The sequence below is a fragment of the Microtus oregoni genome, unplaced genomic scaffold (assembly GCF_018167655.1).
Source record: "Microtus oregoni isolate MIOR12 unplaced genomic scaffold, Mior012 000033F_ref0000390, whole genome shotgun sequence".
Classification (NCBI taxonomy): Eukaryota; Metazoa; Chordata; class Mammalia; order Rodentia; family Cricetidae; genus Microtus; species Microtus oregoni.
This window is the reverse complement of record NW_024543092.1, coordinates 12,025,317-12,044,158: the sequence shown is the minus strand read 5'-3', so window position 1 is coordinate 12,044,158 and position 18,842 is coordinate 12,025,317. Positions and strand designations below refer to the sequence as shown.

Here is an 18,842-nt window from a genome sequence, read left to right as displayed (position 1 = left end):
TGGAATTAGCTCTTGCAGACCAGGCTGACCTCGAACTCACAGAGATCCGCCTGCCTCTGCCTCCCGAGTACTGGGATTAAAGGCGTGTGCCACCACCGCCAGTCTCACCCTCCTCATTCTTTGAGGTTTATTTTCATTGTGCACGTGAGAGTGTGTGTGTGTGTGTGTGTGTGTGTGTGTGTGTGTGTGTGTATGCATAAGAAGAAGGCATTGAATTTCCTGGAAATTCAGTTACAGACAGATTTGAGCCACCATTTGGGGGCTGGGAACAGAACCTGGGTCCTCTGCAAGAGCAGCAAGTGCCACTGAGCCATCTCTGCACCCCCTGTCCTCCCTAGTTTAGCCCTCCCATCTTCTTTGTTGTTCAAAGAGAGCATTGACTTTCCCTTCGTGGCGTCTGTACATGCTTGACCTTCTGTAGCTGTAAAGTTCAAGACCCACAACTGAGAGAAAATGTGTGTTATTTGTCTTTCTGACTTAATTGATTTGATAAGATTTATCTCCGGTGACATCCATTTTTCTACAAACTATATAGCTTCATCCTTACATTAAAAAAAATTGAAGTAGTTTTTTATAGTTTCAGACTAATTCATTTTGTTTTTGTTCACCTGACAAATAATTATATAATATTTTCCCTATCTAGAAATTTTGACAAACATTTGGAATGGGAGGGATACTTGCCTGTCCCTTATCCCTACAGAAGTGACCAGTGGAAAGAGGAACAGAGATGGAGACAGTTACAGTCTATAAGGCAGAGAGGGAGGGTTCCAGGTACCCCGGAGACTAGGGAATCACAACTGCCTGACTGAAGAGGAAGGTCAAGGAAGGCGTCTTAGCAGAAGGTTACACTGCACAAGTCTTAAACCCCACTGCCTACCCCTGCCCCACTCCTCCTATGAGGCCCACTGTCTTGTGGAAATACTAACAGCTAGAGAGAAGGCTGCCTTTGGTGGCCTGGAAAACTTGAAATAACAAGGAGTTAGAAGAACCAGCTGGTAAGAAGGGTGGCTAAAAGCCTTCAGGAACCTGGGCTCTGTGTCAAAATTACCCTGAAGTCACTGACAGATAATCTCTCCCTGCAGATGTCTAGTTCAGGGTTTGCTCACACAAAGCCAGCACAGCAGTGGAAAGCAGACGGCTGGTGTCAGGGAGCAGAGGTGGCAGCGTCGCCACGGCAGCCCACAAGCACAGGCCTCTCTTGGAAGATGGGGAGGCAAGGAGATACCAGAGAGATAGCGAAGCCTGAATTAGGCATCCTAGGTGTGGCTGACATTAGTGTTCATGATATGGGCAACTGCATCCCCGATCAAAGACAGCAACCTCAGGCCACCAGGATTATCCACTCGGAAGCCCAGAAGGGAACTCATCTTAGAGAGTTCTCATGTGTTTCCATCAGGAGGCAAAGCTGCCTGGGTTTCCCCACCCTTAACAAATGTAAGAAAATCCACCTGCTCTAATGTCAGGTGGAAAAGACAAATAAGTAGATAACCCTGTGCTCTTAGCTGCCTAAAAATATGCCCAGATTTACTAGCAATTATTTCTTACAGGTGTCCTTTCAGGCATGGCTGGCCTACAGCATACATGTGTGTGTGCATCCCAGGACAGCCATGAATGTTCCTCAACATATTTGTCAGAGATGGCATTGTGTCACGGGGTCAAAACCTTGACATCCCTGCCAAGGACACGATATAATGGGATGCTTTATTTTTCCTACATTTATAAATAATCACTGTAAAAAGAAAAAGGTCCGGGGGCTGGAGAGATGGCTCAGTGCTTAAGAGCATTGCCTGCTCTTCCAAAGGTCCTGAGTTCAATTCCCGGCAACCACATGGTGGCTCACAACCATCTGTAATGAGGTCTGGTGCCCTCTTCTGGCCTGCAGTCATACACACAGACAGAATATTGTATACATAATAAATAAATAAATATTTTTAAAAATTTAAAAAAAAAACAAAAAAAAGAATTTAAAAAATAAAAATAAATAAATAAATAATAATAATAAAAAAAAAAAGGTCCCACAGCAGGAAGGGCGAGTGTGGATCACAGCTTAGATCTCCTTGACCCCTTCCTTGTCTTTAAACTGCCCTGTCAACGCTTCGCCCTAGACACTGCTAGCGGAGTCTGAAGAAATCGACAGTGACCTGGAAGCAATGGCTGAGAAAGTGCAGCACCTGGCCCACGTGTACTACACAGAGAAAATGTCCCAGCAAGTGACACAGTTAGGACGGGAGACTGAGGAGTTAAGGCAGGTGATCCGAGCTCGTTTGCAGAGTCTCCAAGATGCAGCCAAGGTAAACAAACAAACAAACCTGGCACGTTGTCAGGGGGAGAAAGTGCTCACCCAGGATAAGATAGTCTCCTGAGTGTGGTGCTGCTCTTTAGCTATAGGACTTTGAACTTCAAGTCAATGTATTGATGTTCAAGTGGGATTTTGTTCTCCAGGATATGAAAAAGTTTGAAGGAGAGCTGAGAAATTTACAGGCTGCTTTGGAACAAGCCCAAGCCGTCCTGACTTCCCCAGAAGTAGGGCGCCTTAGTCTCAAGGAGCAACTGTCCCACCGACAGGTAACCAAAAAGAATTTAGGATGGACAGGAGTGGGGGTAGGGGTGTTCAGTCATAGAAGTTCTTGCCTTGCAAGCAGAAGGTCTGATTCCCAGAACTCAAAAAGCTGGGTGTGGCCAGGTGTGGAAGAGCATACCTTATCCCAGCCCTTAGGTGAGGGAAAGGCAGGCAGATAAAGCCAGCCTGGTCTATGTGAGTTCCCGGCCAGCAAGAGCTATGTGAGGAGATCTTGTATCAGAAAAACATTAAAACAAGACAGGGTGCCCTGTCCTTAAAACCACAGTGCAGGGGAGAAAGAAACTGGTGGGTTCCCTGGGCTTTTTGGCCACCCAGCCTACTCTACTTGACAAGCTCTCAGTCAGTGAGAGATCATGTCTTAACATTTAAAAATGTAACCAGCTATTGAAGAATGATATCCAAGTTTATTGTCTCTGAGCTCTTTACACATGCACATACATATGTACAATACCCACATTATACCTACAAATAGGAACTCAAATGTACATATGTATTTTCCCATACACACACGAATACATACATACACATGCAATAATCTAAGATGTATGGGGGGGGGTCTGTATTTTTAAAAAAAGACAAGAAAACTGTTTTCTAAGCCCAAGGATAGTCTTAAAGCAGATGTGTTGTTAAGAGCATATGTTCCTTGCAAACTGTGGACCCCGTTGCCCCCATTCAGGAAATGTCTGTGTTTATGCGATACACAATGAAATTACTAAGAGTGTAAACCCTGATCCTGCCCCTTTCAGCATCTGCTGTCTGAGATGGAGTCACTGAAGCCCAAGGTGCAAGCCGTGCAGCTCTGCCAGAGTGCTCTCCGGATCCCCGAGGATGTGGTCGCCAGCTTGCCCCTGTGCCACGCTGCCCTGCGGCTGCAGGAGGAAGCCAGTCAGCTGCAGCACACAGCCATCCAACAGTACAACATCATGCAGGCAGGTGCAGCGGGGTAGCAGGTTCAGTCGGCCGGCTGAGCCCATGGCAGCGGAGCAAGTGCACCACCATGAGTCATGGGCTGCTTTTCTTAGCATTGTGTGGGCTCAGCCATCAAAACACCCAGAGTGCTAAATTTGACAGTCTGTTGTCGTTATATAAAGCCAGGAGATTAAAGCTATCACGTGGATCATCCACAAACGCCAGGGGAAAGCTCTCTAAAAATTATCTTTTAGTGAAAATTATCTTCTGATGGTGGTTTTTTTGTGTGTGTAAAGAATGACTCATAGACATTAATTTTGTACGTGATCGTCTATGCACCTGGGAGGGATCTAGATATGGTGATACGGGCTTGTTGTTCTATATTACACAATTACTTGCGTGTTTCAGCTAATTTGTGCATTTTCTGGCCTGAGAAGGACATCCAAGCACAGCTTTTAACCTCTTGTGATAATAGAAGAAAAAGCATTTCCATGAAGAAATCGTGCTACTTACGGCAATCTCTCTTTTTGTAGTGCTCACCTGCTTTATGAATAATTATGTCTCTCTAAAACCACGAAATGCTCATTTCACCAGCCATTTTCGATCATTCACTACCTTGTAATTTGTTAGACTTCAGAGCCCGGAGGCTGCAGGTCAGGCTTAATTAGTATTATCTGCTACTCGCGCTCTTGGCCGGTATCTTGTTATTCAACATTCTTTTAGATTTTGCTTTGTACTTTTGTGTGTGGTATATGTACATGGCAATGTGGGTATGCATGTGTGTGTGTGTGAGTGTGTGTAGGTTTATGTCCTCGTACACTTAGATGAAGGCTAGAGAGGTCAACACTGTCTTCCTTGATTGCCCCCTGTTTTTTTTGAGACAGTCTGTGGTTGAACCTGGAGCTAGTGGGTTTGCTGATACTGACTCACTCATGAGCCTCGGGGCCTAACCCCTCACTGCTTAGAGCTGGGGTTGCAGATGTGGCATTTTGTTTTAATACTGGGGATTTGAACTCAGATCCTTACGCTTGCATGGCAGTCACTTCTCTGAGATATTTCCCTAACCCTCTTGTACAGAGAGACAAGGAAGCCTATTGTGCTGCCTGCTCCACCCACTGGCTACAGCCTTTCACCTTCTAGACAGTCTAAGCAGACAGAGAGACTCCTAACTTCTTATTCGTTTTGATTTTATTAATAATTTCATTACAGTATTTTTTTTAAAAGATAAAGTTGATGTATCTAAGTGAAAGCTAGTAATTTGTGGCATCTAAAGGACTTTACCCATCTCGTTTTGATTTCCTGGACACTGGGAAACACTTAGTGGCAAAGCCACCCAGTAACTTTATAGAAAAACATATCCTCATTTGTTCTCTCAAAGGAGGCAGTGGTGCAATATGAGCAGTATGAACAGGAAATGAAGCATCTCCAGCAGCTGATAGAAGCGGCTCACAGAGAGATTGAGGACAAGCCCGTGGCCACGAGTAACATCCAGGAGCTACAGGCTCAGATTTCTCGGCATGAGGTGAGACAGAAGGGCGGGCAGGGTAAAAGTACTGACCCCCGGACACTAGCTTCATTTTGTGGCTGACAGGGAGGTACTCCCTGCCCTGTGGGGGATCTGTTTGGTTCCTGCACAGCACTTTGGCTGGCTTTGCATTTTAAAGGTTATTCAATAACACAGGAATTCCCCTGCATTCTGCATCCTCTATAGGCTGTTCGTGACTTGTCCCACCAAGTATCCCAGGCATGGGAAGAGATCATAGCGCGAAGCAGTTAATTCATGAAAATAGCCTGCTTCTTGATTTTGAAGCCTTATAAGAAACAGCCATGCTCACCACTTTGCTGTGTCTGCCTTCTTACCAAGGGTGGCTTCATAGTATGGAGAAAATCATCTTCACTTGTCCATTGCTTAGGCTCCTCACTAAAATCAGGAGTCGTCAGTGATTTCGCACTCAAAGGCGCCTCCTCCTAGTCTCTTAGTCACCATCCTGACCTTAATCCCAGACACATTCCTTCCACATTCCTGGTCTCAGGTCTCACAGCTCCAGGGTGACAAAGCCCTGTGACATTTCAGCAGCGAGTTTCCTCTACTGCCTGTCATTTTTGACTAAGTCAATTGACTTGGGACTGTCTCTAAGCTCCACACATTTTGGTGGGTGACTCAGAAAGGGGCATCTTACTCCTTTATGCCAAGGACAGACATTTAGTTTGTCCTTCTATCTGCTGTTTCTCCTTTCTGGCCCCAGTATGGAAGTAATATCAGAGATTAAATATTCCCTTTAAACACGGAAAACCTCATGCCTGCTTTCAACATCCAAGTACAAGATTTCTTGACATGCTTTATCAGAATAGTACATTTTGCTAGGCGGTGGTGGCGCACACCTTTAATCCCAGAATTCGGGAGGCAGAGGCAGACTGATCTCTGTGAGTTCGAGGCCAGCCTGGTCTACAAGAGCTAGTTCCAGGACAGGCACCAAAAACTACAGAGAAACCCTGTCTCCAAAATAAAAAAAAAAAGAATAGTACTTTTCTATGATTTGCAAAATCAATATTCTGCTTATATTCATTTTAATAGCTATGGCCATCATCTGTTAGTTGTTTCTTTTACTTACTGGTAATGATTAGTGCCAGTTTTTGAAATCACTGTCTCCATGGTATATTATGTATTTGCTATGTATTATTTTATTTCCGTTTCATAAGATCCAAAATGCTGTTTCTATCTTTCTTTTATTATGACCCAAATATTTCTATAACTTGTCTAGAGTAACATTAACTATTACTAAAGCTTATATTTTGAAAATAATTTTAGAAATTGACATCTCTCTTGCTCAACCTTATGAGAATTGGGTTTTTGTTTTTTAGATTTTTAGTGGGATGGGGAGGGAGGGCAAGGACTCCCTATGTAGCACAGGCTAGCCTCAAACTCCAGATTCTTCTGCCTCAGACTTCCAAGGGCTGGGATTACAAAAGGAAGAAGGAAGGAAGGATGGAAGGAAAAATGATAAGACATCTACTTTTAAAAAGTGACCTCTTGAGCTCGGAAATCTAGTGCTGGTCAAATTCAAATTTTGATGATTTTTTTTTTTTTTGCACTGTAACAGACTTGTGTGACATCATCACAAAAAGAGGAGGGTGGTTTACGACAAGAAATGACTGTCTAAGGTCACAGAGCCACCCCTCTGCAGAATTACTAGTAGACTCAGAAAGTGACCTGCCTCACTCTGTCACAGGTTCTCCGTGTAGTCCTGTCTCTGTGTTGGCATTGGCTAGCTTCCTCCCGTGCCTCAGAAGATGTTTCATATAAATAACAGTGTAGACACACACGGAGGTCATTGTGCAGAAAAGACAAAGGCAGGAAGGGAAGTGCCTAGTGGAGAGAGCGGAGTGGCGATGACGTAAAAATCGGGGTGTGGGTTGCTCCCTGTATTTTCTGAGTACTTCTCATCGAATTTCAGCTTTAAAGAGTCTGATACAGTGACAACAGCTCTCTTAAGTTGTGCTTATTTTACTCTTTGAAAAATTTCAAAGGGCACATGAATCTACATAGCAAGACTCTATCTTTCAGCCTGGCAGTGGTGGTGCACACCTTTAATCCCAGCACTCGGTGAGACAGAGGCAGGCGGATCTCTGTGAGTTCAAGGCCAGCCTGGTCTATGGAGGAGTTCCAGGACAGCCAGAGGTACACAGAGAAACCCTGGGGAAAAAAAAAGCAAAAACAAAAACAACAACAAAAAAGATTCTGTCGCCGGGCGGTGGTGGCACACGCCTTTAATCCCAGCACTCGGGAGGCAGAGGCAGGAGGATCTCTGTGAGTTCGAGGCCAGCCTGGTCTACAGAGCTAGTTCCAGGACAGGCTCCAAAGCCACAGAGAAACCCTGTCTTGGAAAAAAAAAAAGATTTTATCTTTCAAGAAAACCACTCCCTCTACTCCCCACCTCCAACCAAGGAAAAAGAAAACAGAAATTGATGCTCAATGTCTTTACCTCAAAGGGAATAAAAGATAGCTCACTCTTGAGCCAAATAGAAATGACCATGCCCAAGGAACATGGATTTGGGTGGCCCTCCTACAGCATGCTACACCATAGAAAGGATGATGTTATAGCTATAGAAAGAAAATCCTAAATCAAGGTATTTTTGAAGCGCCTCAGTGGGAAGCGTGGGCAGGTATCTTAACAGAAAAGCCAGGAAACCTCTTTGCTATGCTTCAGATGCTGTCTGATGACAGTCTTAGCTCTTGGCATTGTCAGAACTTAACACACCCCGAAAGGAATTGCCTGCTGCCTCCATGAGGTTCCGTCAGACAGTGGTGGATACTGTCTGAAGGGTACTGAAGACAGTCAATGATAATTTGCCCCTGCTCCTGCAATATAGGCCTTATTAGTTCTTTGTTTTTTTGTTTGTTTGAGACTAGGTTTCTCTGTAGCTTTGGTGCCTGGCCTCGAACTAGCTCTTATAGACCAGGCTGACCTTGAACTCACAGAGATCTGCCTGCCTCCCAAGTGCTGGGATTAAAGGCACACAACACCACCACCCGGCTGAATGTAATATTTTTATGCAAGCAAGAATCTATAGCAGTAAATATTTAGAAACCCAAACTCCTGGAACTGATCCGTACTTAACCCTTCTTAGGAACAGTGTGACATCTTGAGTACAGTCACAAAATGTTTCAGCTGGGTCTCAAATAATATTTTTTCAAGAGCAAAATAAGATTAGAAGGCATTAATTTTCACAATACTTTAGAGCTTTGCTTTGAAATATGAGAAACCCTTGAGGTGTGATGTGTTTGCTGAAAGAGCATAGGCTGAATTGACAGATTTGGGAGGTCAGTCAGACTTTCAGGGATTATTTCTATCATTCATTACAAATTAAGTATCATAGATTTCATATGTAATATTCATATGAGAAACAACCGTCTGCGGCACAGGAGCCAGCAGGCAGTTTTACTTTGTGACCCTCTCCTACCGACTGCCACCTCTTGGATGTAGTCAGCATAAGAGCTGAGCAGTGTTTTTTTTTTTGTTTTTTTTTTTTTTAAGTTTTAGTCATCACATGACCTAATTTCCATGGCATGAACCATCTGGTAAATTTCAGAGGCTTCAGGTATTTTTTTAAAAGTTGCCAGCTCCTCCTCGCGTTGGAAGTTCATGGCGGCATAAGGGTGACCTGTCAGGGCTCCAATCCCTACTGCACGCCCCATTTTCCCAACTCAAGCTTGCCTGGGGCGCACCGTCTGGAGTTGGGCCAGGCTGTGCTGTGGTCTGGCTCGGCAGGGCTAGAGGGTGCAAGCAGCCAGCAGCTGCAGACCGCCTCTGCTCAGCGCAGGGCTCGGCTCCGCCTCTCATTGGCTCCGGGCTGCAGGAAGATGAACGCCGCTACTGTTTCCTTTTGATGCTGCGCTGACACAGTGGGGGGAAATGTTTCCTCAGGAGCTGGCGCAGAAAATCAAGGGCTACCAGGAGCAGATCGCCTCTTTGAATTCCAAATGCAAGATGCTGACGATGAAAGCCAAGCACGCCACCATGCTGCTGACTGTGACCGAGGTCGAGGGGCTGGCGGAAGGGACTGAGGACCTGGACCGTGAGCTCCTCCCCACGCCTTCGGCCCACCCCTCGGTGGTCATGGTAAGGCTCAAGTCTGCCCCTCCTGCTAGCTTTGCTCTTTTGACCAGAGCCTGGCTGGTCAAAGGCTTCTTTAGAGAGTAGCTTTAGAGCTTGTCGATTCTAGTTTAGGGGCTGTTTTCTTCAATTGCAGAGGCGGTTCAGGGGCCAGAGCTGATCTTTAACCCTGTACACAGTGGCAGTTGGAACTGTGAACGTTAGATTTGGAGTCCAAGATCTGCCCTTCATTCATGTGCAATTTTGCAATAATACTGACCCACGGCGTGCTTTATTTTGAAAACAATTCCTTACACCACAGGGAGGTAGGAGGCATGATACATTTATTTCACTGTTTTCCAAATTGAATATATACATCCATACATATACATATACGCACACATATGCATGTACCATATGATTAGTGAAAAATAGAAGAAAAGCTATTATGAGAAAAATAAGGAAATCGAGAATTCCAAGTTTAGTCTTGGGTCAAAAAAAAAAGAGTGTTATTTAATCTTTTGTGCCATTATTTTCCCATATATTTTATAACTTAAAATACACCGAGTGTTTTGGTAACTACAGTGTCTTCTGATAATGTGTATTTTTTTTCGACTAAGCCATGCTTCAGGTAATGTGTAACTCAACCCAAACCCATGTGGTCACGTGTGACATTAAATGCATCATCTTCCTAGGGCACTTGGAACTTAAGATGACACAATAGACCAGGTTTTGTTCCATATACTCTTTTCCTTGTTTGACGCATGGTTTTTCTACTTATTTCATAAAGACACAAACACCCTCAATAAAACTACAGATACTTTCAAACCAAAGCAAAACTCTCGGTTATGATGCGCAGCCGTGGATTCTCTATTTTAGAAACAGCATTAGCATCATATTCACTTGAAGATCATACTTTTCAATACTAACTCAGAATTAATAAGTTAACATGTAAATTAGCCTCATTGATTCCGGCCTTGGGTAGTTAATGATGGCCTGAACTGTGTCTGTGGAGGTTCTGTGCTAACACAGCTAACTGATTTTCATGTCCTCCGGGCTACATTTTGCGTGGCAGATGACTGCGGGTCGCTGTCACACTTTGCTGTCACCCGTCACGGAAGAGTCTGGGGAGGAGGGAACCAACAGTGAGATTTCCTCCCCACCTGCCTGCCGCTCTCCATCACCTGTGGCTAACACAGAGGCGTCTGTTAACCAGGTACCTCCCATCCACCTTGTTTTTGCTGTGAGCTCCTGCCGGATCCAGTGCTCCACTGTTCATCCCCTTTAGACTGCCGTGTGACTGAATTGGGATCTAGGGACACATCCGCTAAGTGCTTTAGTACCATCAGTGATGTGTGATTGTCAAGTGAGACAACAAATTACGACTGTCAACTGGTCCTATATGTGGCCACATCTCCTAAACTACAGTGAGATGAGAAAAAATCAGTCTATGGGAATTATAACCCAATATCAATAAAAATTCATTCATGAAAATTGAAGCCTGAAGAAGGTCCCTTTAAGGCCGCAAAGCTTCCCAAAGCAATCACAGACATGGGGCACTGTATCTGAACAGAGAACACAGGAGTATGTATGATTGATTCTGTGGCCCAGTTAACACGTCCTGAGCACACTGCTAACACGATGTCCTAATTTAAATAGAAAATCTTACATCCATATGAGACTTTTATTTTTCAAAAAATGAAGATGAACCTTGTTCTGGGCTGCATTTGAACATATCTTATACTAAATATAGCACATTCTAAGTTATGTGTCGAAACGTTTAGGGATACATATTTGATATAAACAAAATATTTTAAAAATAACCAAAACTTTTAATGCGTGATAAGCGATGCTGTATTTTTAGCCAAAACAAATTTTGACAGATTTTAATGGTGTTGCTAGGAAGTTATGCAACCGCTCAAGCGCTGAGATGATATTGTAGACGCACTAATTAGGGCAAACATACTGTAGGCTGCACCGTAATCTACCACGTCGCTTTTACTTTAGGTGGACCACGCACTTCCATGATAAAGGAAACAACTATCCAAATAAAAAGGAATAGAGCATCTATGATGCCTTTAGATAATATGGAATCCATTGGTAGAAAGTGGTAACCTTCTAGGGAAGATTTTTGTTTGTTTTGTTGGGCACGATTCTATGTAACCTTGACTGTCCTGGAACTGCTGTGTAGCCCAGGCTGGCCTTGAATCTGAGCAGCCTGCTGGGATTAAAGGTGTGCGCCACCACCTCTCTAGAGAAGTTCTTATTCCACCCATTCGCCAGACGAGTTTTTTTAGCTGGGTGTGGTGGCTCACACCTGTAGTCCTAGCACTGGGAGGCTGAGGTAAGATTGCCACGAGGTCAAAGCCTTCCTGAGCTACAGAGTGTGTTTCCCTCCAGCCTGGGTTACAGAGTGAGAAGGTCTCAAAAATACCAAATCCAGTCAAAACAGAAACGCCTCCATGCATGCTGAGCCAAAGAACTTCTGCCTTACATTCAGAGCAGAAAGGTCAGTAAGAATTAAGTAATGATGAGAGTAATAAGAGGAAATTAATGAGAACAAGAAAAAAGGAGAAGTTCAGAGCTGTTTCCCAAGTTCTGAATTAAAAATATGAATTACTCACCCTTTGCTGATATATTCTTTGGTGTGGTTACAGATGTTACTAGAATCAGAGGAAATGGACGATAGTCAGCTGCTTATATATTGAGAGATTATGTAATACTCTCACAATTTTCAAGTAGAACAATTAGTACAAATCTGGAGACTATGCTGAAAACTCTATGACTTTTGTAAAATGTCTGTTTCTGTGCTCTATCTTGAAACACGCTTTCAATGTACGTGTGAGTTTTGTCCAGAGTGTCATGACGGATCACACGCGCATTTTTCTTGTTACTAATTGGCATCAATCATAGTGCATATTGACATCTGAAATTGAGCTATGTGAGACTTCCTGTGGCTTAGTTTTTAACAAGATCTCTTTGATCACAAGGAAATGCCAATTTAATCACATTGGTGGGCAGACATCCAGATAGGGCAGTAGGTTCTACTGACATTCTTGTTGGTAGCAGTGACCTTCCTTGGGCTAAGGCAGACATCTTGAGTTGGAGGGCACTATGGCATTGCTCAATCAAATCAATCTATTGGTTCCCCCAGTTGGCCACGTGTTCCTCTTGTACAGTAGAAATCACACCATTAGAAACGTATAACAGCTTGGGCAGGAGTGCTCTAGATTTCAGAGCTGGTTTCAAAGCTTCAGGAGCTTCTGGAGGCTACCCCCTCAGCTCCGTTTTGAGACTGCCGCCACGGCTGTACAGAATGTGCATCCCTTCAAGGAAGAGCCGGATATAACTCCTTCAGTACATCACATCCCTGGTGGAGAGGCTCTGTGCTTGCTCTTTCTGTAAGGAGATCTCTGTTACATAACAAACAGATTCCCCCCACACTCAGTGTGTTCCCTCTGCTGACTGGGAGAGAGGAGAAACACGGAGGCGGAGGCGTCCTCAGAATTCGCTGCTGTCTTCTCCATCCCCTTAGGCACAAGCAATGACCTGGATTCCGTGGAAGAGTTGAGACAAATATTGTCACACCCTTGGCCTCCAGGTCAGAAGCTCCATGAGGTCACAACCCTTTTGGGTCCAAGCTGACTTCCCTCCAGGAAGTTCCCCAACTCCTCATGTATAAATGGAAATTGATGTCAACACAAAGTCACCAATATTAAATGAGATGTTTAAGCACTATTACTTTGAAGACTAGAAAAATGTGGATTGAATTTTAGCCAAATATGTCCAGATTTATTTCCTTGGGCAGCTTAACCTTAGACACATGAGCAGGGAGACTCCTATTTTTAAGGGTGATTCCTCACTCTCCCAAGTATTAATGATAACAGATAGGGCTACGTAGTAATTTACTTATTGATTTCCAGTAGTCTTCCTACAACAGACTGAAGGACTTTCACCTCTTAAGAACCCCGTTGTCATGTCGGAAGGCATGAACCATGTACACATAGAGCTCATGTGTTGGAAGGCATGAACCAACTATACATAGAGCCAACACAAACCTTTTTTTTTGGTAACAAATTGCATTCTTGCTTTTTGAGGACCTTCCTTATTTATAACGGGGTGTGTAACTGAGTAATTTTATCATGTTTACAGCCAGGCTTTGGTTTTTCATCTTGGTGGCAGTAATAGTTCAGTAGTCCTACCTTACCCTACATTCTAAGACTCCTGATGATCGTCTCAAACGTGGAGCCACACCCTGTTTTCTTCTACATATACACCCCTACCCAGAAATTATTTTTCAGATTAAGGCAAGTAAGAGATTGCCAGCATCATCAATAAGAGAGAGCACTTATATCCATGTACCCTGGTAAAACTTTACAATTTTTGTGAAGTGTTCTTTTTTTTTTTTTTTTTTTTGGTTTTTTTCGAGACAAGGTTTCTCTGTGGTTTTGGAGCCTGTCCTGGAACTAGCTCTTGTAGACCAGGCTGGTCTCGAACTCACAGAGATCCGCCTGCCTCTGCCTCCTGAGTGCTGGGATTAAAGGCATGCGCCACCACCGCCCGGCGTGAAGTGTTCTTTATGGAATTTTCCACTTATAAGTTCAGGCCTGTGGTTGACTATGGGGGTCATTGAAAGTGCCTAGAGTAAGAACTTGGGAATAGATGGGGCAAATACTGTATCACTTCCCATCCCTATAAAATAAATTTAGGTATGAGATTCATTATGTGCAACTCCCCCTCCCCCACCTGTCCCTTGCTGAATGCCCAGAATGAAAAGCCTCGGCATTATGACTGTTATTAAGGAGCTCACAAGTTTGTGAGAAACGGCAGATAATGGAGCTAGAGTAGTGGTTCTCAACCTGTGGGTTGTGACCCTTCTGGCAATCGAATGACCCTTTCACAGGATTACCTAAGACCTTTGGAAAACAGAGATATTACAATTCATAACAGTAGCAATAGTATAGTTATGAATTAGCAACAAAAATAATTTTATGATTGTGGGGGTGACCCCCATGAGGAACTATATTAAAGGGTCACAGTCTTAGAAAGGTTGAGAACCACTGGACTTGAAGGAGGCAAGAGGCCTGGTCAGGGGAAGCAGAGGCATGGGAGACCACAGAGGCAGCAACCAAGCGAGGTGGTTTCAGGTCTGCGTCAGATCCTTTAGCTGTAAGGGAAGGAAGCCTCCTGAGGTATGTGGAGGATGGCCAGGATGGCAGGAGGCACAGCTTTCTCAGGTAGAAGGGACCCTGTGTGCAGAACTGGAGAAGCAGAGAGAACATGAGCCAACGTGGCAACCGCAAAGGGTTTCGGTATCATTGGAAAAGCTTAGATTGGGAGGGGCTGTGGAACCCACACCGTGAAGGACCATATACATGAATTCATGCCGCATGAATGAGTCAAGACTTTATCCAGAAGACAGCAATGAACCACGGAAGGAATTTAACTAGCAGCTATATACGGAACTTAGGACAGATCATGCTAGATCAGGGGACACAATAGAAGTGTGTGTGTGGAGGGGTGTGTGTGTGTGTGTGCATGTGCGTGTATGCGTATGTGTGGAGATGTTAGTTACCATCTTGTTGCTGTGATAAAATGTACCGTCAAAGCAGCTCTGGGGAGAGACAGCTTATTTTGGCTCACAGTTTTCCAGAAGGATCTGGTCCATGGTAGAGGGGACGATATAGTGGCAGACAGGCAAGGCATAGGCATGAGCAGAAGGCTGGATGATCATGTCACATCTGTGCTCAGGACTCAGAGAGAAAGCAAGAAGTGGGGCTGGCTATAAAGCATGTGTTATATGTGTACGTGTGTATCATGTACATAAACTGTACCTGTTTTGTATTTGTTTTCTATGTGTTTTGTGTAGTGTGTGTGTCATGTGTGTGTTTTATGTGAGTGACATGCATATGTACAAATACCCTCTGGTGGGCAAATTTGGATTGATCAAGACGGTGGCAGGGAAAGAAAGGAGGAGAAACCAGCACCCACATGCCATGTCGTCAATAAATATTTGGGACCTAGCTAGAAACTTCAGCAACAATAACAAGATGGGTGGAAGGCGACATTCACTCTCAATGTTGAGCCAGTACACAGAATGGATGTGACTTGTTCCAATTACAGAGCGTGGGAAGAAAATTCAGATGGAGTCTCAAGTGTCCCACCCCAAGTCTGATCCAATTTTGGTGTCTTATGGTTCTCGCCCACCCGAGACAGGCCACCTGCCTCTACCGCACCTTCTACACCAGACGACTTCCTGCCATTATGTTTTCCAAGTGGCTGCAAAGATTTTCTCAATCCATGATTATCAGTGAGGCTCAGTGTTTTAAACGGCCACAATTACCTTCAATAGCACAGCTGCAAAAGCAGTGAGCTTTGCAGATAGCAATGGGCAGAATGCAAACACTGCTCCCGGTTCATGCTTCACAAGTGCATATAGACCACTGCACACATAGGGACTGGGGAGAGGTGCAGTCAGTGCCTACCGAAAGTGTGGGTCCCCAGCATCTCTATAAAAGACAAGCATGATGCTGCACATCTGGAATCCTAGCACCCAGGAGGCAGAGACAGTGGACCCCTGGAGCTCCACGTCTAGCCAGCCTATCTGATTCAATGAGCTCTGATTCAGACACTGTTTTGAAAATAAGGTAAAGGCTCATCAAGGAAGACACCTCAAAGCAACCTCTGGCCTCCATGTGCAAGTACACACATATGAACACATACATGTACAAATGGCACACGCAATACACACACTATTGAAAAAACAGAAAGTGCAATTGTGTCTTGGTACAATAAGTTACATCTTAAAACAAGAAGTATACACAACATATATACAACACAGGAAATTAAAAAACAGTCCAAATCATGATTTCAGCACTAACTTTGCTGATTTCTCCTAGACTTCCAGGAAATGAATGGACGGGTCTTTTTAAATTTTTGTTTTGTATATTTCCCACCAGTTAATATTTAAAATATCTAGTTTGTGAATAGTGAATCTGGCCTCATTTGCAAAATTAATGTCTATAGATTTTTTTTTTTTGAGATAGTCTCATATAGCTCAGGCTAGCTTTAAATTTTCTCTGGAGCTGAGGGTAGCCTTGAACCGCCAACCCTCCTGCCTCTACCTAGACTTGATCTTTGAAACAAGTTCTTTCGAGAGTTATTCAGAATATTAATCAATGTTTGAACTTTAGTTCTGGAACTAGAGCAGGTAGAGCTCATCTCTTCTCTAAACTGGTTCAATACAGCTGCAGTAGTTAATTAGAGGTGTTCTAACTAAGTCAAGGCGCCTAATTAACTAGGTTCAGTAGAGGCAGACTGGTTAGCTAGAGGTATATTGGTTATTCTAGGTGTACTTGTTAGAAGTGCGCTGGCTAAACAGAGGTATGGTGGTCCTATAGAGATGTGCTGGTTAATTCAAAGAATGTTGGTCAGCTAGCGATGTACTGGTTAAATAAAGGTATGCTGGTTAGTTCGAGGTGTACTGGTTAAACAGAAGTAAACCTATTAAATAGAAGTTACTGCTTGAATAGGTTGCATTACCATTTTGCCAAATATAACATAAGATGGTATTTTGGCTATTTGAAATGTTGGCATGCTTGATTTTTTTTATATTGGTGAAAATATGACAGTAATTGTAATGCACTTGGTTACTGTGTTTTAAAGCTTGCTGCAAGCATGCTCTAATCTACTGAGTCTGAAGCACCCAACAGTGGATGTAAATCTTAGTCCTTTGCACTCAGGGAAGAACAGTTCCCTAGGTATGCTGAGCTTGCCTTCTTCCTTCCCCACTCCGACACTGTGCTCTCCACCCAGGACATTGCGTACTACCAAGCCCTGTCGGCCGAGAGGCTGCAGACAGATGCCGCAAGGATTCCCCCCAGTGCCACTGCATCCCAAGAACTGTATGAGCCCGGACTCGAGCCTTCAGCGACTGCCAGGCTGGGTGACTTACAGCGTTCCTGGGAAACCTTAAAAAATGTGGTAAGCCTTTAAAGATGGCAAATTGGTCAAGCCCCCCAGCCACCCATCGCTTTAGGCATTGTCTCTGGAAACCCAGGCCCGGTTACATATCTAGGATACAGTCACAAGCCCTTGGGTAAAGCGGTGAGGAAAGAAATGTCACAACCTGCAAGATAAGAAGTAGGAAGCCGTTGGTAAGATCCCCTTTCTCATACAGATCAGTGAGAAACAGCGGACTCTCTACGAAGCTTTGGAACGCCAGCAGAAGTATCAAGACTCCCTCCAGTCCGTTTCCACCAAAATGGAGGCCATGGAGACAAAGCTGAGTGAGAGCCTCCAGCCCGGCCGGAGCCCAGAAAGCCAGATGGCTGAGCATCAGGTAAAAATAGCAGTCTCGATGACTTCAGCTTCCTGTGTGATGGAATCGCTGTGCTCTCTAGTTGGCCTGTCAGGCTCCGGTTGTGGAGAGGAGAGTGGTTGTTCTTGTTGGAGTGAGCAGGATTCCCAAAGGTGGGAGTAGCCGCCACTCCTTCAGGGTGGGATCTAAGAAGGAAAAAGAGAAAAGCAGACCTGGATTCTGATTTTTAAAAAGCTACATGCATTGGCGTTGATTTGGGACTTTTTCTGATACTCAGTGTGTTTCTTTACAGTCGCCAGATTGCTTCCCTTCATGTGCCAGTGCTGTAAGAATAAATTGTGTCCCAAGTCGGCCTCTTCTGGGAGTGAGCCTCAGGCTTCAGTGAGGAGTTCTAAGTTTTTATCCTGTGTCTTTCTGAGTCTAGTCATATTTTAAAACCTTATGTAAGTTAGAGAAAGTGTCAACTTTATGTGATTCCATACTTCTGTTTAGAAAGATGCGGTTAAAAACACATCAGCTTAAAATTTGGGCTACAATACCTTCATGGGACGTGGGAACTGCTAATGAGGCCCATACTCTATAGAGTTCCCAACAGAGCATGGTCAAAACTTTAATGACCAAGACTGGGGCCTAAGGATATGTACTGAGTCAGTGTGACACAGGAATGTGCTGCCTAGCCCTCCCCAGGAGCAAGTAACAACTCTCTAAAAAGTAAAGGAGAAGAAAGGTATCTTGTTTATTTGTTTGTTTGTTTTACAAGGATAGGGTTTCCGTGTGTAACAATCCTGGCTACCCTGGAACTTACTTTATAGACCAGGCTGGCCTCGAACTCACAGAGACCTGCCCACCTCTGTCTCCCCAGTGCTGGGATTAAAGGAGTGCACAACCACTAACCCAGCTGAAAGGTGTCTTTAGACTGAACTATAGGCGAGTTGTGGTGGTGCATGCTGCTTTTGCATGGAATCCAGGTTCAGTTTCTAGCGTCCGTATGGTGGATGGTTCAAAGCCGTGTGTAACTCTTGTGTTAGGGGATCTGACATGTTCTTCTGACCTCCGTGAGCACCAGACACACAAGCAGTGCATATACGAACATGCAAGCAAAACAGTCACAGTACACAGACAAAACAGTATACACATAAAAAAAAAACAATCGCATGTAAAAGATGTATAAAAGCCAGGTGTGTGACTCACACCAATAATTCTAGCACTCAGAAACTGAAGGTACAGTTCAGAACAACTGGGTCCACTTAAGAGGACCTGTCACAAGGTAGAATAGGAGCTGGAGAGGTAGTTCAGTGGTTAGGGGCACATCCTGCTCTTCCAAAGAACCCGAGTTTGGTTCCCAGCACTCCTCTCAGAGGCTCATGACTACCCATCACTCCCGCTCCAGGGGTGAGGTGACCTCTGTCCTCCTCAGATACCCCCACACATGTGACAT

At 44.3% G+C, this 18,842-nt stretch overlaps 1 protein-coding gene across 4 annotated transcripts in view; it reads left to right on the top strand.

Annotated features, from left to right (window-relative positions):
- Syne1 (spectrin repeat containing nuclear envelope protein 1) overlaps window positions 1–18,842 on the top strand; it is a 461,524-nt gene that overhangs the window by 296,525 nt on the left and 146,157 nt on the right. For all 4 annotated transcript variants that reach the window (XM_041680032.1, XM_041680030.1, XM_041680029.1 and 1 more), the window contains 8 exons: window positions 2,106–2,291; window positions 2,443–2,565; window positions 3,328–3,510; window positions 4,869–5,012; window positions 8,917–9,111; window positions 10,160–10,300; window positions 16,900–17,067; window positions 17,264–17,425. In XM_041680032.1, the coding sequence (XP_041535966.1) occupies window positions 2,106–2,291; window positions 2,443–2,565; window positions 3,328–3,510; window positions 4,869–5,012; window positions 8,917–9,111; window positions 10,160–10,300; window positions 16,900–17,067; window positions 17,264–17,425 (1,302 nt within the window). The remainder of the gene's footprint in view (window positions 1–2,105; window positions 2,292–2,442; window positions 2,566–3,327; window positions 3,511–4,868; window positions 5,013–8,916; window positions 9,112–10,159; window positions 10,301–16,899; window positions 17,068–17,263; window positions 17,426–18,842) is intronic.